Source organism: Copadichromis virginalis, linkage group LG6 (genome assembly GCF_057382275.1).
Source record: "Copadichromis virginalis isolate Kocher_CV1m ecotype Utaka linkage group LG6, C_Virginalis_male_GT1.1, whole genome shotgun sequence".
In the NCBI taxonomy this organism is placed as follows: Eukaryota; Metazoa; Chordata; class Actinopteri; order Cichliformes; family Cichlidae; genus Copadichromis; species Copadichromis virginalis.
In genome coordinates, this window is record NC_140623.1 from 25,069,629 (window position 1) to 25,094,934 (window position 25,306).

Genomic DNA, 25,306 nt, shown 5'->3' on the forward strand with positions numbered 1-25,306 from the left:
AGTTTACTGCAACCCCCCCTTGATGAAAGTTTTATGCTGGCTTTTCAAAATGACTGCATGTGCATCATAGCTTGAGAGACAGGAAAATCTGATGCTAAAATTAAAGTTAAGACCAGGAAGTTTAAAGACAACATCATAAAATATTGCCTAACAGAGGAAGCCAGAAATGCATATATATTATCACTAAATTTGTGTCATATATTTCCATAAAAATATTTAAATATGCATTTGAAAATGCACAAATATAAACAGAATACAAATGCAAATATCTTAACCATACACTATATTTCTAGATAAATTTCTAAATACAAAGGCAGATATAAAATCTACTCAGTCGCTATTTTGTTTTCAACAAATGTGCAGTTTTCTAGGTATTCAAAGGAGAACAGCACCCAGCATTAACCTTCTTGCATACAGCTGGATACCATCAAATTACAGCAATCTTCCAGTTCTTTATAACTATATTATAACATATTATTATATATTAAGTTGTGTGTGTATAAGTTTAACTCTAGCTAGACATAAAATGGATTTGAAAATAAAACAGATCATGAGTCTTGCCAAAGTTGGTGTCTGACGATTCTTGAACTGCTGTAGATGAAGTAAAAGTAGGATCTGCATAAACTAATGCACAGGAACACAAACTTTATAGATCCATCCAATTAAAAAAATACTATTTTAATTGCATCAGTGCTTCTAGACTAACATCATAAGAAACAAGATGATGTTCTGGAGAGACTCAAATAGGTTATTTTATTTCTACTTTTAATTACTAGTTTTAAATTTTTGCTGACAAAAATGGGGAAAAGAAAAAATCAAATGCAAACTTCAGGGCTTTCATTGTGGTATGTCTCCAGTTTCTCTCTATTTTCACCTGCCTGCCTCCAGTGAGCACTGAAGAAGGACAGTCAAGACAGTGGATAGCTTTCAACTCAAAGGCTGGAGCTCTGGCTCCTAGACGTCCCTCCAGTTTGGTGCTAAACTCCACCTTATTACCAGGGCTCAGATTTAGAAGCACCTGTCTGAACTCATGACTCGCCATTAGGACTATATCTCTGGCTGGGTCCTCTCTCTCTCCACGTTCATCCTGGATCATTCCCACTGTCACTTCAAAGCGGTAGCTGTCGAAACGCTTGACATGGCAGGTATGTTTAGCCAGAGCCTTGAGCTGACACAGTTCTTCCTCATCTTGCGATAGAAGGAGGATTGGCAGTGAAACAGGCCCTGATGCAGAACTGGCTGTCAAATCTGCAGCTGTCAGATTTGCAACTGCGGCATTCTTTGGCTCACATTTGGGATAGGTCTCACCGTACAAGCAGCGCAGCCAATCTCCCACAAACACCGGCAACATGTTGATCACAGACTGTGCCCCATTCTCTGTTTCAGCCACACGGACTTGCTTGAAGCACCCAGTCCAGGTGACTCTGTGTCCATTCAGGTGGCTACAGAAGATTTGTGTCTGGGCTATGCCTTTGGTTTCCCAAGCAGGAGGCCCACAAACCTGGCCATACTGACTCCAAGTAAGGGTGGAGTTGTACACCTTCTCACCTTCTGCATGGTACACATAGACAGAGAAGAATAGAAGGACCATGGAGATGCAGAGTAAAATGAGTTTGACTGGACCCCGATGAGTCAGTGAGCGAAAGACATCCAGAATGGACGTGCTGAACCGCGTCCACAGCCGCAAGGTGACAGGGATCGCACATATTACCAGAGTCACAATCATCTTTGTCAGTTCTAGCTCGAGGAACCACTTAAACACTTGGATGAAGAGCATGGTGGCGAGACCAAATGCCAGAACAGGCAAGGCAAACAGGAAGAGAAAGTAAGCCACACAAGTGCGGATTAGACCCACAACAGTGGAATTCTGGAGGAGGACCATTGAGAACTCGCACCACATGAAGCACACAAGATACGGAACCAGGAAGCAGTAAGTTCCCCGGAAACCACGCAACCTCGCCATGCTAAGGAAGGAGAAACAAAAAGGAGGGGGTAAAAAGTTCTGAGATTACTTTAAGTGTCTGAAGAGTAAATCTGTCATTTTAACATAGAATAAAACAACACGGCAGACAGGAGTAAGACCAGTTTGAGAATTTTACTAATATAAGTAATCAATATTTCAGTTTGTCCAAATCTTTCTTACCTGAAGAACAGATAGAACAGGTAAACATAAAGCAAGCAGGGGAGACTGAGCTTCAGCACCACAGACTCCCCCAGTGGCAGAGTGGCGAAGGTGCGTCCCAGTAAATGAAGCGCCGTCATGTTCTGTGGCAAGAACTGCGTCAGGCAACAGAGAGATGATGCCATCTGGATTAAACCAAATGCAAGGACACAACAGAGGTTTTGATTAACTTGGAGAAGGCTGTTTTATTTCACTGTCATAAAAACATTAAGATTATAAATAGGAAAGAGATTTTTGTCGACATTTGTTAAAACCTTGCACAACAGCATTGCATGTTTTCCATTCATAAAACTGAGGTTAAGTACACATAAAAACCCTTTAACCCATTCTATGGTTTAGTTTATATCCGTAGTTCTGGTTCTTTTAGTTGTTTTTCTGTTTTGTGTAATACTTGTAGTTTCTGGCCTTAGTTTTGCCATCTAGTCTTCAGGTTCTGTTTCCATGCCTCTCCTATGTTCCACAGACTGTTTTATCAGACTTGTCTTCATGTTTGTTTTACTCTTATCTCCGTGTTTAGTATTTCTTTTCTGTCTCCTCAGTCAGTTTTGTTCCCATGTCTGTTTCTCCCCTGGTCCCAGTGTCAAACACTTGTTTCTTAGTCTTTGTCTGTGTGGTTATTGTACTTCCTGTTTTATTTTGACAGTCTCTCGTAGTGTGTACAGTTTGTTAAGTTTTGCTTCTCTTGTCCTGTTTGTCTGTATTAGTTCTCATTGTGTCCCATCCTCTTGTTATCATGTGTGTATTTAAGTCCTCTCTCTTCCACTGCACATTGTCGTGTTGTCCCTGTTTGCCATGTGTGCCATGTTTTACTTGTTAATTCCTAGTTTTAATCTCCTAGTTGTTTGTTACCAGTTTATAGTTCCTAGTTGCTAATTTCTGAGTTTTTGGTTGTTAGTACCCTTGTGGTTAAATAGTCTCAGCTGCGTCTTTCAGTTGATCCCTTTGTGTCTGAGTCCTGCTTTTGGGTCCTACCTCTGCCTGCCACACAGCGTACACAACAACGAGTGAATGAAAGCATGTGGTCACTATCAGGCTAATTATGCAACTTATGCCTAAAAAAGGCATTACTAGAAAATTATGTCAAACTCTGGTTTTACAAGGCAAAATAAAACTTCAACTCCCAAATCTGAGATTTCCCAGTATTTACAAAAATATTTTTTCTCTGTTATCAATGTCATGTTGCTGCTACACGTTTTTATGACAGAAGGCAAACAAGTGGTTTCCTAGAAATTCCAAATCATTTCATTAAGAATGAAATGATTAATTAAGCAGCAATATTATTAGTGTAAATTATACTTAGCAACAGGCAAGACAGTAATTCTGATCATTCAATCACTCAGTCAATTGACCTCTATAACCATTGCCCGGCGTGCATATGCTGTGGCATTTGGGCTGAGGCTGTGGTAGCTGACAGCAGTAAAGAAGATGGCCACAGTCGAGAGCTCAGAGCAGGGGATCCAATTCTTGTCTGCTACAGGGAAGGAGAAAATTACAAAGAAGACGGAGAAGATAAAATAGAGGTACGGTTCAAGGTTGTTCCAGCCAAAGTTTGTCTCTGCTTGCTCCACATCAAGGCCAGGTTCAAACCGTGTCAGCAGAGATGTCAGGGCACTAAAGTTCTCCCAGGTCTAGAAAAAGGGGGAAAGTTTACAAGTGAAAGGAAGCAAAGCACTCCAAAGAAATTTAAATGCAGGGTATTTAGACTGAAATTCAATATCAAACAAATTAAAGAAAAAAAAACAACAACAACAGAAAACATATTCTCACCTATCCCATTTAGCATTAGCTGACTTTTTTGTACAAAAATGTCGTCCGCAAAGTTTACATTCATGCTATAAATATTTTCTGATTTATAGGCATTCAAAGTGGATTGAGGTTGGTTGAATTTTTTTAATGTGCTGCAAATTTTAAATCTGAGATTGTGTCCCTTTTTTGTATCTTTGGGGTCAGAAATACTAAGTTTGCAGAATAAAAAGCATTTAGCATAAAAAGCAACTTTTAGCAACACAGTAAATTTGAAACAATAATTATATTTTTGCATTAAAAATACTGATTGTGGTATTTTTTTTTTACTGGTAATTTGATAATTACCAGTACTGTTAATGTAGGGCAGATTTAGCATAAACCTTACATTGGTTGTGGTGTAATAAATTGGTTGAGCACTACATAATTTCATTGATTAAGGAGAAATGCAAAAATAAATGCACATTTACAGTAGAAATTACTTTGTTTCATAAACTTTCATGTAAACTTTCAGGGTTCTGACAGTCCTGCTAACTGTGTGAAAATTACTAAATGAAACTGAAAGGAAATGCTCACCTTTGTCCTCTGGAAAATACGCAGCGTGCAAATGATCATGGCGATGAAGGAGAGGTAGAAGACAAGCAGAGGGATAACAAAAGCAAACAGATCCACCGTCAAGTTGCTGATGATGAAGAAGAAAATGAGAGCATTGACGTGTTGCGTTGGAATGATTGTGCTCAGCCACTGGACACCGGCCCGTGATGCCCAATCAACAAGATGCTCCTTTATCTCAACAACTGCATGCAGTGGGTACTGCAGCATCTGAGGAGAAGAGAGACGGATATGAAGATGAACAGAGAATATCAACACATTTAAAAGACTATTAAAATGTGAAATAATAATGAGGTAACAGGTACTATTAATTGTGACTTCATGTCCATGGCCCTTCTAAAGGCTCCGGTCTCACTAGTGTGCAGCATCATCCCACTTCGGCCAAAACTCCAGGCACTCTTGTTTGACTTCTTGCATCCTGATGAGACTGACTCAGCCTTGTGCTTTAAAAACACAGTTGCAAACACAAACACATTCACAGCCATGCTGTATCAAATAAACTATGTTCAAGTAACAGTTTATTTCTGCTTATGTAAAGTGTAAACCTTTTTTTTCTTTTCTTTTCTTTTCTTTTTTTTTTTTTGTTACCCCTGTACGACTGTCATGAAGTGCAGGGCTTTCAGTTGTGGCTGAGACTTGGCTGCCATTCTTGGGAGTAGCCGGGGCAATACCCTGTGCATAGTTCTTAGTCATCTCAACAAACTCATCCAGGTCCACCATCTGACTGGCTAAGAGATAAAGAGAGATATAATTACAGGTGGAGATGCAATATAGTTTCTGGTCCGCTCCTCCACCCTCTCTGGATACCTACATTCTTTGCTGACCATGCTCCCCAACACTTTCTGGGCTTGATTCGAAGTTGGGACAGGAACCTTGCTGCTTGCAGTGCCACCTGTTGGTGAGAAATGACCACACCACCATTGAGCTGGATGAAAGCTGGTAACATGAAACTATTCATTGTAACAGCTGCAAATATTAAAATCACACAGGGGCATCTCATATTTCCAGCAGTAGTGACAGCTATTGCATAACAGCATACTAAATCCTTCTAGGTATAGCCACTAGTACATCATGCAGCATTATTTTCACCATTCAAAAATAGTTAATACTTTTTAATGATGAATTTATCAAAATATCTGTGGCTGAGTTTGTCTCTCCTACCTGGAACTGCATTCACCTGGTTGACATTTTCCAGCATCTCAGATACAGTCACCTTCTTCTTCCTGTCTGGGTTTAGCTTCCAGTACATCAGCATGGCTGCTTTGCGTACTGCCAGCTCAAACTTACTCTCTGTCGACAACCTGCGGACATCAGCCTCATTCTCTGGAGTGATTCCTAGTGGAAGTGAGCTTAAGTTATAGAACAGAAACATAAAGACTTTAACACATGTGATACTTGTGTTAAATGAACCTTTTTTCTGGATCCAGCAGCGCTGCAGGGCTTTTGCTGCACCCCTTCTTCCCTGTTTCGCTGCTTTAACAAGCCAGTTAACAGCCAGCAGATTATTTGTTTCACTATCCTTCTCTTTAGCAAGACCCAAGTAGTGCTGACCAAGCTGAAAGACAGAGGAGAGGTAAAAGGGCCAGATTATTTCAGCTTACTTAATGTACTGCATGCATGGATATGTATTTAAGCAAGCTTGTTATACTGTGGTGTTAAAGGCAAAACTACAAAAAATCGTGTATGTCCAAAACTGTATGTCTACTACAATCTTTTTCCTAGCTCCCAAGATACAGCAGTGAACAATGCCCCAAAAAGTGTTATCATAAAACATTATGCCATAGTGAAATCATAGCTGAGCTTCTTTTGTATTTTGGACAGAAACAGAATCGCATATTAATTTTATCCCATTAAAAATGTATGTGAAGTGTTTTGGTCATAATTGGTGTATGCATGTTATGGCCAAAAATGTGTTACGTGAGGTCACACTGACCTCTGAATTTTAGTAACCAAATAATAATAATTTCATTTTTGAGATCAAGTGAACGTTTGTGCTAAAGCTTAAGAACTTCCCTGAGGGTATTCCTAAAATATTAATATTATGAAAAAAATGGGAGAGACAGATGAAAAAAAAGCAACACCTCCAGCTACGACATTCACTGTCATCAAAATTAATCTGCAGTGGCACAAAAATGTAATTAAACAGGAACTTGTATTTCCAGTAGCTCTCTTGTTATTTTGAACAATCCTCAAGGATTATTGGATTTACACTTGTTTGTGAGCTCCATTCAAAACAGTTCATAGTAAAGTTCATATAATGCACCAAGAACACATGACTTCAGAATGTATTATTTTCTGTTTCTGTAGCCGTCGGGGCATTCGTCATGTCTAACTAACAGGGGCAGCAGTGGCCCCTGTGGCATATCAAGTGACTGCTTTCTAATATTAACTGTCATTTCATAAACTTCCCTCTCACTCAGTTATTATTAAATGTCCCTATTTGTGTGGAATCAGATGTGTCTTCGTTTTTAATGGTTCTGCAGTTGTGTATTCCTGTGTCTATCAGACAAACAAAGAAAATACCATCATAAAACTTATTTTAATTGCTAGAGTGACAAAATGTTTTTAAAATAAAATAAAGCTTTGAATTGGAGTATTGGACAGTACTGTAAATATTATAATGTGTATCTTGCCTATTGGGATACCATAATGCACAAATGGAAAGCCTACCAATGCTTCTCAGCATCCAGCTGCTGTACTGATATGGTCTCAGGTTTGCATGTGTTCTCTTAGATATGCACACCCTCTCCTTATTTAGACAGTGGGTATGTGCAAATACATGACATCTGGCAAGAGAATGTTGAACCAAATGTTGACAAGACACTTGGGAATGTCACTTCTACCACCCTTGAATTTGTTTGCGCTGGCAGACAACATGGAGTAAACAGAGTGTGAATTTTGCATTGTTATTTATACAGCAGCAGTACATGCTACAGTATGCTTTAACTTTTACACTTCTTAATGATTTGTAAGTATGACAGTATATTAGTGTGTCACACTGAAATTGTGGGATCATCTTCCAAGTGGCCCAAAATAGGCACATGCTGAAAACCAGACTGAGTCAGCTTGCAGGACTGAAAACAATGCCAAGAGCCTGTCTGTGCATGTCTGTGCATGTGCTTTCACTTACACGGGCCTGAGCTCTGGCATCACCGCCTATGGCCTTCTCCTCAAGCTGCTCCACAGACACGTCTTCCTCTGGTTCTTCATCTGCAGGAGAGGACACAATATGTCTTAATAAAAAAAAAAATCATGTATATCAATTTTAATTAACTGCCAATAACTTTTTGACAAAACCTCAAAGCTTCCAGCAACACCGTGCCCAGTTTTTACCTCACAGCACTTGTCAGCTGTAAAAGTTTCATAACTGTCCCCCCGCTGTCCATTAAGAAAAGGGCTTGACACTCTTCAACTTTAGCCCTTACTGCATTTCAAATGTCACAGCTTATCACGCATAGCAGATCTCCAACTGGTGAAGCCAGGATCTTGTTTTCAATTCCAACAGCTATGGAATATATTGAAATACCACAAAATGTCAATGAGACAAGAGTGTCGGTTTTCTAAAGTACTTAAGGAAAATGTACATTATGAACAGTTTTATTATTATACATAAAAATCTGATTATACAGTCTGATCTACTGGGACTTTCCCACACAGTCATCTCTAGGGTTTCCTATGAATGGTCTGAAAAAGAGTAAATATCCAGTGAGCAGCAGTTCTTTTGGCAAAAATGCCTTGTTGTTACCAGAGGTCTGAGAAAGATGGCCATACTGCTTTAAGCTGACAGTTAGGAGACAGGAGACAGTTAGGAGACTCAATATTTACTTTCACAAACAAGGTATGCAAGGGAGAGTATCTCTGAGAACACATTAAACCCTGAAGCAGATGGATTACCACAGCAGAAGACCACAATAGGTGCCACTTCTGTCAGCTAAGAACAGGAAACTGAGGCTATAATTCCCACATACTTACCAAAACCAGACAACACAAAAATTGGAAAAACATTGCGTGGTCTGAGGAGTCTTGACTTCTGCTATGACATTTGGATAGTGGGGTCAGATTTTGATATATGCAACATGAAAGTACAATGCATTTTTTATTGTACCAAGGTTTAGGGAGGATATTTTCTTGACACACTGTAGACTCCTTAGTATCAACTGAGCATAGTTTAAACACCACAGGCTACCTGAGTGTTGTTGCTAACAATGTTAGCCATCTTCTTGTAGGGTTAAAAAAAAAAAAATGCTGCTTCCAGCAGGATAAAACACCATGTCAGGAAACTCAAACGGGTGGTGTCTTGAACATGACAATAAGTTCAGTGTATCCAAATGGGCCCCACAGTCACCAGGTCTACATCCAGCAGAGCAGTTATGGGATGTGATGGGGCAGGAAATTCACTTTATTGTTATGCTGCCAACAAATCCGCATCACCTTCATGATGCTGTCATTTTAAAATGGACCAAAATTTTTGTAGAATGTTTCCAGCACCTTGTTGAATCTGTGCCAGAGAGAATTAATGAACGCGAGTGTTAATTTTTGAGTGTACAATGACACAATCAAATTCTTTTTGTGCTTTGTTTTTTTATAGAATAAACTTTAAATAGTAATACTTTTTTGCATATTTAAACTTTCAGAGAGTGCTGAATCCTTCCTATTGTTACTCTTGGCAGACATTTTTAAACCAGTGATGCTGCTAACCAACCAAATTTAGGCTGTAAAATTGACTTATTAAACAATGAGCAACTTCTGTTTAACTTTTCTGTTGCAAAATTCATATTTTTTCAATGACAATACAATTTCTTCAGTTTCAGCATTTTACAGATTGCCTTTGTATATTTTTCCACGAAATATGGAGTTTATGTGATTTGGAAATCATTGCATTCTTCTTAAAACTGCATTTACACCTTCCCAACTTTTGGAAGTGAGGTTATAAAATTAGTGCACTTGACAGATAAAATATTTATTGTGATACATGAAACATATCATGATGTACAATGAAAAAGGTGTATTATTTCTATCAATGAGGGGACATGACTTTGTGCACAAAATTCCACGGCAACGCAACTAATATTGTTTCATAGATTTGAACCTCATATTGGAGTTTTAGACTACCAAAGTCATAATGTCCCTGTGTAATGCCCTACAGATTTAAATGCAAGCCATAACAAGTTGCTGAGATATTTAAGTAAAAGCCTTTTGCATTATTTCGATTATTGTGTTTAATTCACTGGGAAAAAAAGCATCCCAAAATGTTTTACAGCACGGTATTCAAATGAGTAAACAAAGGAAGCCAAAGTGGATCTGCATTCTGGATTCTTGACAAGAGTTGTGTTTTCCTCGGGACAGGGTTACATGAAAAGACATTCCAAAGCATGCAGAAGGCTTATCACCTTAACACAGCAACTGGTCTATGACATCCTCTCAGCAGCACTGAACCTTCAAAATCTGTCATTTAATCCCTCAATTTGAATGAAACTATTCTTACCATCCTCTTCATCAAAGGCATCCTCTTCCTCAGCTTTTCTAAGTCTTTCCTGTATGATTACCCGTTTGGCCATGGAAGCAAAAGTGCGTTTTGCGGAGGCCATGGATGAAGATGTGGAAGCCGTGGTGGAAGTAGCTGTTGAGGAGGCAGATGTGAGGTCGGAAGTGAGTGAAATTGTGGAAGTTTGAGGGTCAGCAAGGGTGAGAGAAGCTGGTAGGGGTGTTCTGATCGGAGCACTAAGGGAGGGATTAGTAGAAACGGTTTTACATGTAGAGCTAGGAGACACAGCAGGAGATAAGGGCTTTGACTTGTCTAAGGAAAGGGGGGGATCCATCTGTTTAGCGGTAGTATGTGTAGATGGTGGCGAAGAACTGGGTAATTTTCTGGGTTCCAGAGAGGTTGGTGATTTTTCATGCTGAGTGGGAGAAGCAGAGAGGTTACTGGAGATGGGTGTAAGAGGAATTTGCATGGGGGATGGACAAGAGGGCATATCCAGGACAGGGCTCGACCCCTGGACGTTGACACTAGTTGGTGTTGATGACAAATCCTTCTCCATCTCTCCTAAAATAAAAACAGGGTGAGAGAAAATGTATATTTTAGCTGGGTAGTGAACTTTCTGAACTCCCTGTTACAGAATTTGATGGATTCACCTACAGACATTTTACGTCCATAACAACAGATCTTCTCATTGAAGTTTTGAACTTAACAAATTCTTACATAAAGCAGGCTAAAAGTGCAAAGCAAGAAAAAGGCTAATTAAAAAAATATACAACAGCATAAAAATTTGAGAAAACGCAAGGTAAATGAGAGGTGCTTTGGGAAAGTACTGTAATTACTCCGCATTAAAGCATCAGAGCAGCAAGCAGGGACTGACATGAAGTAATAGGCAACAGGAGAACTCGGAACGTCAGTAACTAGAGCAAATCTTCAACATTAAAACTGCGCTATGATGACATACAGTAAAGCAATAATCATTACCTGTTTACTAAATGAGCAGATTTCTTTAGGATTCAAGACAATCACCCTCCTGGATTTGAATGTTGAGTGTGTATTCCATGTTCCAGATTAATCCTCACCAAACAGCCCCGAGTAACCAGAGACGCACACTTGCTCGCTGCCGTCAAACTCTGGGCTATAAACGACGCCACAACTTTGTGGCCCGCCCTCTTAAAACAGGCTCTCGCACTGCAAGGACTGCAAATGTCCGTCAAAGGAACAGCTTACCTGATTGGTTTTTAGCTTTTTAAACCTGTGACAGATGCTTTGCGGATGTTTTATGGCGATTCTTTAAACATTTCCCCAATGCACTTCCAATTTTAAAAAGAAAAAACAAACAAACTTGAGGTCTTGCTTTAAAGTTCAAGCCTGGACGTACAGTTATTTTAGCTATAGCTAGAGCAGTAGACACATGTAAGTAGATTACGGGGTCCCAGATCAAACGCTACGGGCCTACACTTAATCGATTGTGTCTTTTCCATATGGCAGAGGACAGCGATCCTGCACCCTGAGATGCTGTGAAAGTAAAATAGAAATCATTAAAATGACTAATAAATAAAACCAAGATAATTATATAAGTCACAATTGCTGTAATCATCAGATACAAACACAATCGCATATGAATTAAAATAGGAGATTCTTATGTATACCTGTTTACCATCTCTCGGTTACTTCAAAAGTAAATGTCGTATTGTTATTAATACCCGATGTTCTATTAGACGAGGATTTATGATCCTTTCATTATTTCATTAAGGAGAGACAGGATTTTACATCAGTGTAGTTGATCATTATGAGGCATGTAGTAGAGAAACACTTGTATCAGTATACTAAAGAGGACAAATACATAATAATAATAATAATAATAATAATAATAATAATAATAATAATTGTTAGGTATTTTAGTACCATGGTAGCATTTACTGGATATTGTTTTATAGTGACATTATGCAGGAAAACTCTGTCATTCAATAAGGCCCCTTTGTTTCAGTGTTTTTCTCTTTGACCCAAGAATTGATGTGTGAGAATCACAGGCTGGTACAAGGTTGAAATACCACAGAGATCACTCCCTCAGCTACATTAGTTTCTTAATCTTTTAGACGCCTGTTGAAGGCCAAATGGTTTGTTTCAGATTTCACTAATGTAAGAACTCTTTGTTTTGTGCCTTGAAAATATGTCGCTGAGATAATCACAATTGTAGCTGAACTGATACACTACACAAAGGATGCTTCTTCACCCAAGGGCAGGAAGACGCTGCCTTATCTTGGTCTGTACTGGTTTAAACTGATAATCTGCTGTCTCATGAATTTTACCATATAAACTGTTGTACTTGTGAATAAAGTTGAGTCACTTTGGGAAGACAATCTAAAGCAGTCTCTGTTTTCTTGTTCTCCCAAGCTGCTCCCGAGCTCGTACTAACACGCTGAATGGCATGCTTGAATATTACTTGAGAATATATTTGACTGTGTTACAGACTAAGGGACATTCTCTGCTGATAGGTGAAGGTACATTCTCTGCTGATAGACGTCCACGCCTCGAAGGAAGTCGATCCACGGATTAGGCCCTGGAAACCGTTTCCTTCAATAATAATAATAATAATAATAATAATAATAATAATAATAATAATAATGCGTGTGCACGTATTATTGCTGTGTTAATGTTTGTAGCGGTCCACCTGTCCAAGTGCTGAGGGACAGCCGCCGCCCACCCTCATCCCGTTTCCGAGAGTACATATGGAGCGCCCTGGGAAGGGCAGGCCTCCATAATTGAAGATGAAGGAACTAGAAAGGCTAGCTCTCGTTTAGCTCGCATGGTCTTTGATGTAAAGCAGGTCTTTGTGTGACAACCGCAGTTAAGCCCCTAAGGCACATGGACTTTGTGGATGATCCCCCCCAGATGTGGATGGAAAGATGATGCTGATTTAATCCGATGATAATGATGTGTCTTGCTCAGACACAACCCCCCACATTAAAACACGAGAAAGGGGCACACTGGAGAGAGACAAAGAGGTCCTCCACAAAGAGGCCAAAACACCGAATCTAAATTTATCGGGGTAAGTTGTAGATGTGCTTACTTATTCTTTCAGCACGAATGCTTCACTTTAAAACTAGTTCACACTGACACGCCACCAGTCCTGTCAAAACGGGAGCACTGCACCATGTGTGTATGAAGAGGAAGGATTCTAGGTTGCCCGAAGAGAGCTGCTTTTCCAGTTCACATCATCGAATGAGTGCGCTTGCCTGGAGAGGCGGGACTGTGACCCGGTTAGACGTAAAATAAGCAAAGCCGTCTCCATCCTTTCAGACTTGGGGGGGGAAGTGTGCGTCTCCCACTGTAGCCAATATGTCTGACTGCAGAAGACAGTGGAACCGGGAGGATGAGCTACCTGTCTACCTAGCAGGGCCGATCACCACCGGGCCGAACCAGCGGAAGACCTATGGTATGTTCAGCTCCGTCGAGGGGGCGTTTGAGAGCAAGACCATAGACTTCGAAAACTACGCGGTGGGGAGAAAAGGTAGCCGCACCCCGAGAAGCGGGAGCCGGGAACGACTCTTAGACACCGGTGACCCCATTAGCAAGACGCCCAGCGAGGCCCGGGAGTCGTCGCTGAACGGCTCGCCCGGAGAGAGAAACGAAGCACGCAGTGGTGCTGAGGTCAGATTTTCATCGGGGACGGAAAGTCCTAATGGCAAGGTAGGACTGACAGCTTCAATCTGTGGCTTTTTGTTGACATATGTTGATAGTGCAATGGCTCCGTCGTTCCCTAACTATAATTTATTAATGAAGTGCACCAGTAAGTGCCACTAGACTTTAACCTTTGGTTAAACCTTTGGCCTACGCAGAGGATAAAATTAATTTTTACTCATAAACCACCAAAAAAAGCTATGCTGGTTTCGTTTTGGGACACCAGGAACCAGGAGTTATTTTCCTGACAAAGGCGTCAGTTTGCATAAATTATGAACTTTTTATGGTGCATTGCAGTTTGGCTATTATGGATTGCGTTAAGCTTAAATTCTCAATAAAAGGCGCAAAACGCGCGCAACAAAGCAACACATATTTTTTGCTTGCCGTGGTGCTGAATCGGACAGCGACAGACAACATGCACCCCCACCCAACCTCCACGCTGCATTGTTTATGCTTTGAAGTAAGATGTGTGTGTGTGTAGTGGGTGTGAGGGTGCTCGTGTCTTCACATACGGCCTATAGCTGTCTTTCCCCCCCCGTGTCGTGAACGTCGTCAGGCAATACGGTGACTGTGAGTTTTTCCTCACGCGCGCGCCCACAGGAACGTCAGCTTTCTTCCACTGTGCGCGCGCCACGCAGCCTGACGCAGCCGTACGGCGGCGGATTCATCGCTCGCTTTCTGTCACACACGGAAACAAAACCCACATCACATCAGTGGAGACAAAGGGGAGCAGGAAGCCGCGCAGGGGCGCCGGAGTCGGTATAATTCGCTTCTGAGTTAACTGCCAGGGGGCAGAGCGACGGAAAGAGCATGTCTGGGTCCAAGAACAGCATCCCCCATCTGACGGTAAGCGAGCCGGCCTGCTCAGCAGCGACCAGCAGTCATGTATGCATGAATACGGATTAAATTCCTACTGAAAGTTACCTCACTTAAGGCTTTCTCATGCTGCCCCTACGAGAAACTGCACGCCAAAGAAAGGTGACAGTGCGTTGTGTTTGAGCGCGTTTTCTCGCTCCTGGTTGGATAATGTTGTATAATCTCGCTGCCTGTCAGAGAGATTAACTCGGTTGACGTGTGCGATCGAAACTGGAGTCGAGCAAGTGACAATTGCTTGCTTAAAAGCAACGAAATGTGAAGCTAGATTTTAACAAACGACGTGCATCCTTTTCAGTCTGTGTTCAAGCGTGGATTTTACACATTTGGCACGTCTGTTATTTGAGAATTATCCAGTGTCTAATGGATCTTAAGCCTAGAGTTACACATTGAATTTGAAGGTTAAGACACAAATAATGTCTGCATATTCTTCCCCCCTTTTGCCTTCTCATTGGTCAAAGACGTTGATTTTTTGGCAAGCCGTCAGCTGTCGTCATGCCAAACTCTGCTTGATCACTGGTTACCATGGAGACGTAACATCTTCCTAATGCTGTTGCCAGGCACCATCCGTAGTAGTAGAAGGTGTGGACACGTGGTGGTCTCACAAAAAACGTGCTGGTTTCAACACCCTGTTTGTGAATGTTCAGTATTTGATTGCACACATAATTGAAATAACAGAAAGATACTTTTTTTTGGCGCCCCATTCAGGTACAGCTCTTGTGTGGCCATGCATTTCTGTCCACACTACACCACATCATGTTATATTGCTATAAAGCCATGGATTACATAACTGATTGTGCAATATATCAAAATGTCAGGACTAAGTTCAACCTCTCCCTCCCTGATCTCCCTTTCTGTGCTTTTCCCCTGCAGAGTGAAAGGCTGCTGATCAAAGGAGGGCGAGTTGTTAATGATGACCAGTCTTTCTATGCAGATGTCTACATTGAAGACGGGCTCATCAAGTGCGTATTTGGGGACATTGTATGAGCGTGTTGTTTTAAGCACTACACAGGCTGTTTTCTACATTTCTTTGCTCTTCCTTTCTTTTTGTGTTCTTTTCCATCTTCTCAACCCTTTTGCATTCCCATGTGTATTTTGCCATGACAAATCTTTTCCATAATCTTCACACCTCCATAATTTGGCTTCCTTTTCCCTTTCATCAATTCATCTGTTTTTGCACATCTTATCCTGGGTAGGCAGGTGGGGGAGAACCTGGTTGTCCCTGAGGGAGTCAAGGTGATCGAGGCCAATGGCCGCATGGTGATACCAGGTGGAATAGATGTTAACACCTGCCTGATGAAGTCCTATCTGGGCACACAGCCTGTTGATGACTTCTTTCAGGGCACCAAGGCTGCACTTGCTGGGGGCACCACTATGATCAGTGAGTGTGAATGCTTAGACTTAGTCAGCAAGTGTCAGCTACAGTATAGCACATACCATATCTACATTTGTCTTTAAGTGTTTCAAAATACTGATTACGCTCTTTCTTTTTTCTATGCCTTGTGCCCTTCCTAATTTTCAGTTGACCATGTAGCCCCTCAGCCTGGTGACAGTTTGCTGGAGGCGTTTGAGCGCTGGCAGGAGGCCGCAGACAAGAAAGCCTGCTGTGATTACTCTCTGCACGTAGACATCCCCCAGTGGAATGAAAATGTTAAAGATGAGTTGGAGCTTCTGGTGCAGGACAAAGGTACGTCCATTTTTAATTATTTTATGATATTTTAGAGATGTGGCCTTTCTTGCAGTTCTTGTTTCAATCCCTAGTTTGGGCACATTTCACAAGAACAATAGGGACAGATTTAGAAACAATTTGGCTAAAGTGCTGAATCCTCTTAGAGTCAAGACACTATAGAGAGCCATTGTTCTCACTGCTGTCATTGTGGCCATGTGCAAATTTCACTTGTAATCTGTTTGAGTAGAAAAATTAGCATTTTCTTCTGGGGCAGCTTTAAAAGTCACCATACGAGATAAACCAGCTGCTTGTGTGTCCAGCTTCCTTCTAGGAGTTGTATTATTTGGCTAGACACAAACACGCACTGCTTCCCATTCCTACTCACTCACAGTTTGTCTTTATTATCCACGCTCCTGAGTATTTACTTTCTCATTATGAAGCCGTTCATTGTTTCTTCTGTTGCCAGGTATCAACTCCTTTCAAGTATACATGGCTTATAAGGATGTGTACCAGATGACCGATTCAGAGGTATGTTTTATACTCATAAATTCCACGAATCTGTACTGTACGAATCTTCTGGCTTCTGTTTTTAACAGTAGAAATCTGAAAATTGGTGTTCTTGTCTTTTAGCTGTATGAGGCATTCTCATTTCTGAAGCAGCTGGGTGCTGTGGTGTTAGTTCACGCTGAAAATGGTGATCTTATTGCTCAGGTAAGTGCTACTGCCTGCTGAAAAAGGATATCTTATTATGTAGGTAAGTGCTGCTGCCTTTTTTTTTGCTCTCTCCAGCATGCACCACAGCTTAGAGATATTCTTGTTACATAATGCTGCATCTCTCAGAAAGAGAAAGCAAGGATTAATACGCCTGCAACTGCAGCTGCAGTTGAGAATGACATGTTTATCTTAGGCCACCATTAAAGTTGACCATTATTATTCTAATGAGGATGATGATTATGTAATGGTGATTAAGTTGGTGAGGGTGAAGGTGCTGATATAGCTAGCAGAAGTGATGGCAAGTATTAGTTGTGGTCATGGAAATGATGGCCCAGATTAATGAGACAATTATGGCAAAAACTTTGATGTATGTGAAGATGAATCAGGGTAATGGAAGATAATTGCAGTGCTGATGAATGATCATGACACGCTTGTTAAACTAACTGTAAGAGAAATAGGGAGATAGGTGATGAAAATTCATATCAACCCCATAGAGAACAAACAAACACTAAAAAGGGAGCAGGGTGGGGATCTGGTTGTCATCCAGGTTTTCAGAGAAACTGAAATGTGCTTAATCTTCCAGCTGTGCGCTGGCTTTCGAAGATTACACTGCATATTTATTTTAGCTTGACAGGCCAAAAGATTTGTTATTTCTAATTCCTGAAATCTCATCAGAGGCATTCAAACATGGCTGTACAGTTACTGTATGTACAGCTGTCAGTGATTGCATTGCATGTGAAGATAATTCTGACATTCTTTTGTTATTCTTATAAAAATTTTTTTTTTGCAGGAACAGCAAAAAATACTTGGAATGGGAATTACTGGCCCAGAAGGCCATCCTCTTAGTCGTCCCGAAGAGGTGATTTTTTTTCCCCCATAGCTTCACTGTTAATCAATTCACCTGCCACTGTATAGGTTCTTGGCTCTAGTTTATTCCCTTCCTGTGCAGTTGGAGGCTGAGGCGGTGTTCCGTGCCATCACTCTTGGCAATCGTGTGAACTGTCCTGTTTACATCACAAAGGTGATGAGCAAGAGTGCAGCTGACACTATCACCCAGGCCCGGAGGAAAGGTAGTTCTTAATCATATAATGTCCTTTTCTGTCTTTATTAAGGATGAAATTAACCATTCTACTATTCTTCTCAGGTTCGGTGGTTTTCGGAGAGCCAATTACAGCTAGCCTGGCCACTGATGGTTCGCACTACTGGAGCAAAAACTGGGCCAAGGCTGCTGCCTACGTGACCTCTCCACCTTTAAGTCCTGACCAGACAACCCCGGACCATCTTCACACCCTGCTGGCCTGGTACGTCTCACTTTTTCTTTTTAAACAGTGAATGGATATTGCTAAAAACTGTAGTAATTTAATTTATAGAAGACTCCAGAGTTTTACAACAAGTAGTTTGTATGAAGTCTGAGAAAATGTGCAGTGTCAAGAGTGTTTCATAAACCCTAAAACAGGCAAAAACTTTTAGTATTTATGTAAAGGCAGACAAAAGCTTAATTTAGCTACAGTATGACCTCTGCTCAATGTGAAATGCAAATAGGATCGAAGACACAAAAGGAGACTCTTACGTTTTACCCCTACACACTCTTTGGTATTCATGCCACAAACAGCTGCTAGTGTTATGCAGAATTTTAGATCAAACTTCAGTGAAACAGAAGAACAGATGGAGAGAAGGTGAAGGTGTGAGGAGAGGCAGAAGAGAAGAGAGACTTAATTACAGACTAAGGACTACATAATCATTTGGAAGCCACTTTACTGTATATTCAGTCAAGCACACGATAATGGTTGGTTAACTTGTACCTATGCATAAGTGCAAGTCAAGGCCAAACTCACCTCAGGTATTACCTCAGACACAGTACTCGCACCCGTCACACATATCACACACACACAATGCGGAGAACTTCCAGCTGCACATTTTAAAATGCCCCCGATTCCACAAATAGCACTGAAACCTCTATTATCTGTTGCCTTGGCTACCGAGTGCCTCCCTCCTCCTTCTCCTCCTCCTCTATCTTCCTCTGTTTCTCCACCCTTCGTCTGAAGCTCCTACTTCTCAAGGCGGGTCCATGCTGTCAAGCCGGTGGTGTGATACTGCTGTTTTCTTTGAGCCACTCCTGAAACAACGGGGTGTATCCTTAGGTTCTTTTCGGAGACATGAACACAAGAACAGCTTTTTTTCCTCCTCAGATTTCAGTGAAGCCCATTATTTACATAATAAGCACTTTCTTGGCATTAAGGTGACGATCCCACAGCTCACTAACACGGAGTAATCACTGTAATTAACAAATAAATTAAAGGTCTTATAACTGAACCGTGACAATCACAATTCTTTATCAGCCGGATTCAGCCTTATTTATTCAGAGCTAAAGCGAGCATAAGTCTTGTTGGCTTTCTTTAATGATGCAGACCAGACTGAGCATTAATCTAGTTAATGTTTAAAGGACTGATACTGCAGCTGTGTTGCACCATTCTCTGTAGTTCAGTTGGCTGTTTTTCTGCAATAGGCCACTGCATGACTTGACATACTTTACCTTACATGCTCAGTGAGGACACCTGGTGGCTAGTGGTTAAAAAATAACTTCTCTGTATGTGTCTTCTTCATTCTGTCTTTTTTTTTTAACGTAAACATTTTTATTTTATTGATTTGTTGCTATTTCTACAGACTGAGCTCTCTGAGGGGTTTAAAACTTTTAGCAATTTGTCAGGGAACCTTTTAACATTAGACAAGTCAATGACTGCATCCTTAAGTGTTTGCTGATGATTTCACTTCATTTTGTTGCCTTGATACAGTGGGGACCTCCAGGTGGTGGGCAGTTCTCACTGCGCTTACAGCACCTCCCAGAAAGCTATTGGTAAAGATGACTTCACCTTGATCCCCGAAGGAATCAACGGCGTCGAGGAGAGAATGGGCTTTGTCTGGGAAAAGGCAGTGGTGAGCAATGAGGGCATGTTTTCGTTGTTTCTTTTGTGTAGGTGTGAGGTTTTTGTGTAGCACTCTAAACATCCACTTCTTTTTCCCTTAGGCCATGGGGAAGATGGATGAAAACCAGTTTGTGGCAGTCACATCCACCAACGCTGCTAAAATCTTCAATCTGTACCCACGTAAGGGTCGGATAGCTGCGGGCTCTGATGCAGACATTGTCATCTGGGACCCTGACAGCGTCAAAACCATCACTGCCAAACTCCAGCAGTCGGTGAGGACAAAAAGAAAAGAAAGATGATGAGGGAAAAGAGAGGGTGGGTAAATCGGAGAGAGGGAGAAGAACTAATAAAATAAGGGGGGAGGTCTAGACAGAGGCTGCACAACAGAAGGTTTCATGGGAGACTGCAGAGTGTAAAATAGGATAAGAACCATGTGGAAGATCACAGGAGGGGAACAGAAACCTGAATAATAATATGCAGTCAAGTCTAGCTTTATTTTACTCAGTATATATCATATATGTGTGCTAGAACCAAAATAGTAAGCCTCAATGTTTTAAAAGTTTTTTCCTAAATTAATTAAAATAATATTTCGTAAAGGCAGATGAGACAGAGTTTACACATGAATAGCTGTTCATTCTTATTGTGTTCGGGTCTGAGCAAATGTGCGGTCAAATGTGCATTTTGTACATTTCTCTCTCAAAATCAGAGATGGCAAGTGAAATTTCGTATTGTGAAACCGACACCGAGTCTACTGAAAATGACACGGAACAATAACCATGCTCCCGAGTTCACGCTGTGGACCGTGGATTATCAGGACATTGTTGTTTTAATCCTTTAAGCATCACAGATGAAGCCTTTTCACCTTTTTCAACAGCAGCAGCTATCACACAGACAGCTGTGTCTGTGTGAAGGATAAGACTAAATCTATCTGCAAAACAAAATGAGCTATAGGCAAATGGTAAAACAAAATTGCTTTCAAAAATGTAACTCAATACACAGTAGTTCATTTATTGGTCCGTTCTGCCACTCCCAAAGACCCTAATCCAGACTGAAGCCAGATTTAAATTATAATCTCCCTTCACCCCTCACCCATTTTGTTATATCTCCGCCCATCCCCCTGAATTTATACAGTCACCCCCCGTATCCCCTTGCCCCCCACTTATTTATCCCCCATCTTCTCATATGCTGCATTTTGCTGCATCTATTAAACCCTATGATAAAAAACAAGCTTGCCCTGACTGCATAGAGAGGCTAAACACTGTACAGTATTTGGAAAAATCAAATAATCCTCTGTTTTCTGTACTTCTTTGTCTCATATTTTCTCTCTGCACAGGCTGCAGAGTACAACATCTTCGAGGGTCTGGAATGTCGCGGAGGTCCAGTGCTGGTGCTGATTCAAGGCCAGGTGGTGTATGAAGAAGGAAAGCTGCATGCTCAGCAGGGCACCGGTCGATTTATTCCACGCAAACCCTTCCCAGATTATGCTTACCAGCGTGTAAAGTTCAGGAATGAGGTAGAGTATTTAGAAGATTTTAAAAATACTTAAAAAACAGTGTTATAAATGTCACATTGAAAAATTTCATTGAAAGATTAATTGGATAGTAGATGTTTGAGGATTTCTTTTCCTTATCTTGCTGCAAGTCCTCATAAAAAGGTAAAAATTTAAATATGCCCCCAAAATGAGGCAAATAAAGATTTGAAGAAGACTCTGTAAATTAAATAATTGTACAACCTAACCTTGGTTGGAGGAATTTGGGATGTTTATTTTTACCTTTTGTACAGATTATTATGTTATGATAATGAAAAAGAAAAAAAACAAAACAAAACAGGAGCTGAATTGATTAGAAACATGATCATTATTCTCTCTTTTTTCACCAGTAGGTGATTCAGGCAAAATACAAATGAGCCAATTAGTCCCGCATTATGGAGACTAATGTGCTGCAGGCCATTCGCTTCTAAAGAATGAATAATAGGTTGGCTTGTTTGTGTCTCTGTCTGTTTTCTGCCCAGGTAAAGCGTAAGCAGGGTGTAACTCGGGGGATATATGATGGCCCTGTATATGATGTTGCTCCGACTCCCAAATACATTACTCCTTCACCGTCAGCCAAAACCTCTCCCACCTCTCACCAGCCACCACCAATACGTAATCTTCACCAGTCCAACTTCAGCCTTTCAGGTAAGAAAAGTAATATATTTTCAAACAGAATGTACTCTAAATACACAGTTATGCAAAATTGATTTCTTTTGCAATTAGAGCCATCTAATATATAAATTTTGTCCTCATTTTAGGTGCACAGATTGATGACAATATCCCACGTCGCTCTGGCCACCGCATTGTAGCACCCCCGGGTGGTCGCTCCAACATCACCAGCCTTGGCTGAATACTTGAATACATATGAAGCACGGCTGGTGCGACGCTTCACCTACTGAGTGTGTGCGAGTGTATGTGTACGACTGAATGAATACCTTTGCATTTTTTTGGCATAACGTGACCGTTTCTGTTATATCGGTTTGTCATGGTCACTCAGAACAAAAAAAGCACATTTCTACTTCTAATCCAAAAAAGGTGTGTGAGTTACAATCAGCTAAATAATTCAAATCAATAAAAAGTCACGTTCCAGGCACACACACACAAACACACACACACACACACACAGATTCAGTGTTGGACCCCCTCCAACCAACCCGTCGCCCAAGTGTTATGTCATAAACTTATTTCCTGTGAGCATGACTTCCTTCTTATTCTTCCTCACCTCCCACATCTTACCGTGTGGGTCTGACATGGTGCTCCTTTCCACCCACATGGTGGACAGCTCAAGAATTGTCAGATTTTTTTCTGCATCTGGTTCTAATATCTTGGCAATATTTGTTTCATTGTGGCTCAAGCGGATCAGTTACACTGCATGGACGCGTCTTTAGATGTTACACTACTTGTGGTTTATTGTTGCAATGGAGGAACACTTTAAAATGAACTCAAAGCACATTTGTATTCAACAGCACAAGCATATTCTTATATTGGTATATGTATGGTTTGAAAACCCTAACGACATCCACTGTGGGCAGAGGCAGTTGTTACCTAGTTAAAAACATATTCATGCAATTTAAATTACTGTAAATTTCGAAAGGAATGCATTTTTTTCTCCACCACCAGATACTATATGCAAATGTGTCAGTACTCTCTTACACTCTGTGTGAAAGTAGATAAGCAGTCAAAGTGAAAACAGAAACAAGTGAACTAAATTAAGTTCTAGATTGATGTACCTACATAATGTAGACTTCTCAGTGTGCGTGCTTAGTTTGCTGCCAATCACTCCCACCAGAATAAGAACTTTGTTGTAATGACATGCTAAACTCACTGCAGAAAAAGAACTTCTGAACAGGTTTTTTTATTTTTATTTTTTAAATCTTTTATTGTTTCAGTTATTTATTTCTGGGCATTTTCCTCATTATAGTACATTTAGTGTTTCTCTGTTTTGTTTACTCTTGTCTGTTGTCACCAATGGAACCACTTAATAAAGACTGGACTGTTGTCAAAAATGATGGTAAGACAAACACACTGTGAGTTATTAGTAATATCATTTGTTATTCTGATCGTAATCAAAATTCAGATGATTGAATATAATTTTTCACGATCTGTCTCTGTCTTTTCTAAATTTAGAATTACTGAATGCATTTTCTCAGGTTAAATCAAAGGCCTTATTTATTGTAATACACCTTGAAAGGAAACTTTAGAACAGCCAGTTTTGATAGGTTGTAATGGTTACAAACTAAAGCACAATTATAATTCTTTCACTTTATTGTATTTTGTTTAAGATTGGAGATACATTTCCTTTTATAGAGGCTCAGTTAAATACTGTGTTATGCATATAAAAATAATCTAATAATCTTCAGAGTCACTGTTATACAGGAAAGTCGCTGCCAACATAAACTGCATGTAGTTAATCAGAAAGATTTAGGTAACGTTGCTGTTAAAAGCATTAGATACAATCCCCCCCAAAAAGGTTTACACATGCAAAAGGTTGAAAAACTGATTTATAAATATAATTATATAATTTATTATTACAATTTATAAATCACAGTAGAAAAAGTTGCTAAACTGAAAAGAAATGAGTACAGGAATGAGAACACTACATTTTTTATAGATCAAGACTGAATGAAAACCAATCTGATGCAGGACTAACATGGAGAGACAAACAACCATTCACATGGAAATTTAGATACACCGATTAACCCAACCCCACTAACTGCATGTGTTTGGATTGTGCAAAGAAGTACCTGGAGAGAACCCACGCAGACACGGGGAGAACATGCAAACTCCACACAGAAAGACCCCGGCCAGTTGGCAGAGTCGAACTCAGGGCCCTCTTGCTGTGAACCAACAGTGCTAACCTTTTTAGCATATTGTGAAATTTGGCACATTACAAAAACGTTTGGTATAACAGGATGTAGTAGAAAGAATCTAAAAAAGTCTGATTTAGGTTTCTTTTTTCAAAATTTAGAGAAGCTGTATTTTAACATTGGATTTCTTCTGTATCTGTGTGCAATATGGAAAAGGTCAGCAGAGGGCGTTCTGGATGTTTTTTTGTCAGTACACATGGCTCTTGCTGCTTTACAGCCTATCCAGTTTACAGTCAATAGTGACAGCAGGCACACAGTGGGGTTCCATGTCTGACAAAAAAGCCTTTCATGTCTATGATGGCAGAATGTTGGGTTGTGCTGGAAAGCTGTGCTACTTCAGAGTAGTCTGAGTAAAAGTGTATTTCTAAAAGATGTCCTTTCACTTTATGATGGAGTAGATCAGTACCAATGAGGTTTTTTAGCAGTATTTTTATGCACATCTGAGGCATCATTTCCCAGAGTTAATTTAAGTGTATCCTTAACTGTCATCCCACTAACTGGGCTCTATGAAGCCCCAGGAGTTATATTTTTGTTATATCTCTTTTTTCAATCTTTTTTTTAAATACAGATGTTTTAAAAAGAACCCAATTCTGCCGTTGCAGTTTTAGCAAACTGATTTATTCAGTTATTGTTTGTCCTAAGTTAAAGTATCACATAATATCAAGGGAGGCAGGGGTACCTGTCATGTGTCAACTTAGATGCTATTACTGCATTCATCATCTTGATGGGGAACTTCCCAGACTGGAAGTCATCAGAACATTGGAGACATTGCCAGATCTACTTGAGACAGATAGATGCCCTGGTTATGCCACACATGAAAAGGACAGCTGATGCTGTTATATTGCAAGCCACAATCCCTCCTGGGAGTGAAGAAAATTCCATCTGCCGATGTGACTGTCCAATATTTGGCTGGACAATCTACTTGACAAAGGTGTCACCTTTATCTGACGGAAGAGTGGAGTGCCCAGAATGAGGTGCTGTCCCGAGTGGAGGAGTTTAAGTACCTCGGTGTTTGTTCACGGGTGAAA

At 40.5% G+C, this 25,306-nt stretch overlaps 2 protein-coding genes across 4 annotated transcripts; one reads left to right on the plus strand and one right to left on the minus strand.

The window, feature by feature from the left end:
• Positions 1-657: 657 nt before the first annotated feature.
• wfs1a (Wolfram syndrome 1a (wolframin)) lies at positions 658-11,153 on the minus strand. Of its 2 annotated transcripts, none has more exons than XM_085459440.1 (12): positions 11,001-11,153; positions 10,023-10,583; positions 7,668-7,747; positions 5,948-6,092; positions 5,699-5,872; positions 5,349-5,429; positions 5,126-5,265; positions 4,843-4,980; positions 4,502-4,747; positions 3,532-3,810; positions 2,144-2,307; positions 658-1,964 (listed from the first exon to the last, which is right to left on the minus strand). In XM_085459440.1, the coding sequence occupies exons 2-12, from the start codon at positions 10,576-10,578 to the stop codon at positions 779-781; spliced, it is 3,189 nt and encodes a 1,062-aa protein (XP_085315566.1). In that variant the 5' UTR covers positions 10,579-10,583; positions 11,001-11,153; the 3' UTR covers positions 658-778. The 2 variants fall into 2 exon arrangements, with proteins under 2 accessions (XP_085315566.1, XP_085315567.1); XM_085459441.1 differs by having other exon boundaries at positions 11,099-11,118.
• A 1,197-nt stretch (positions 11,154-12,350) lies between these two features.
• On the plus strand, positions 12,351-23,420 carry crmp1 (collapsin response mediator protein 1). Of its 2 annotated transcripts, none has more exons than XM_085459447.1 (14): positions 12,351-13,709; positions 15,447-15,535; positions 15,770-15,954; positions 16,096-16,260; positions 16,709-16,770; positions 16,873-16,953; positions 17,747-17,815; positions 17,906-18,026; positions 18,101-18,257; positions 19,749-19,890; positions 19,982-20,152; positions 21,214-21,393; positions 21,891-22,056; positions 22,170-23,420. In XM_085459447.1, exons 1-14 carry the CDS (start codon positions 13,359-13,361, stop codon positions 22,259-22,261), a joined length of 2,031 nt encoding a protein of 676 aa, XP_085315573.1. In that variant the 5' UTR covers positions 12,351-13,358; the 3' UTR covers positions 22,262-23,420. The 2 variants fall into 2 exon arrangements, with proteins under 2 accessions (XP_085315573.1, XP_085315574.1); XM_085459448.1 differs by lacking the exon at positions 12,351-13,709 and adding an exon at positions 13,723-14,546.
• The last annotated feature ends 1,886 nt before the right edge of the window (positions 23,421-25,306 follow it).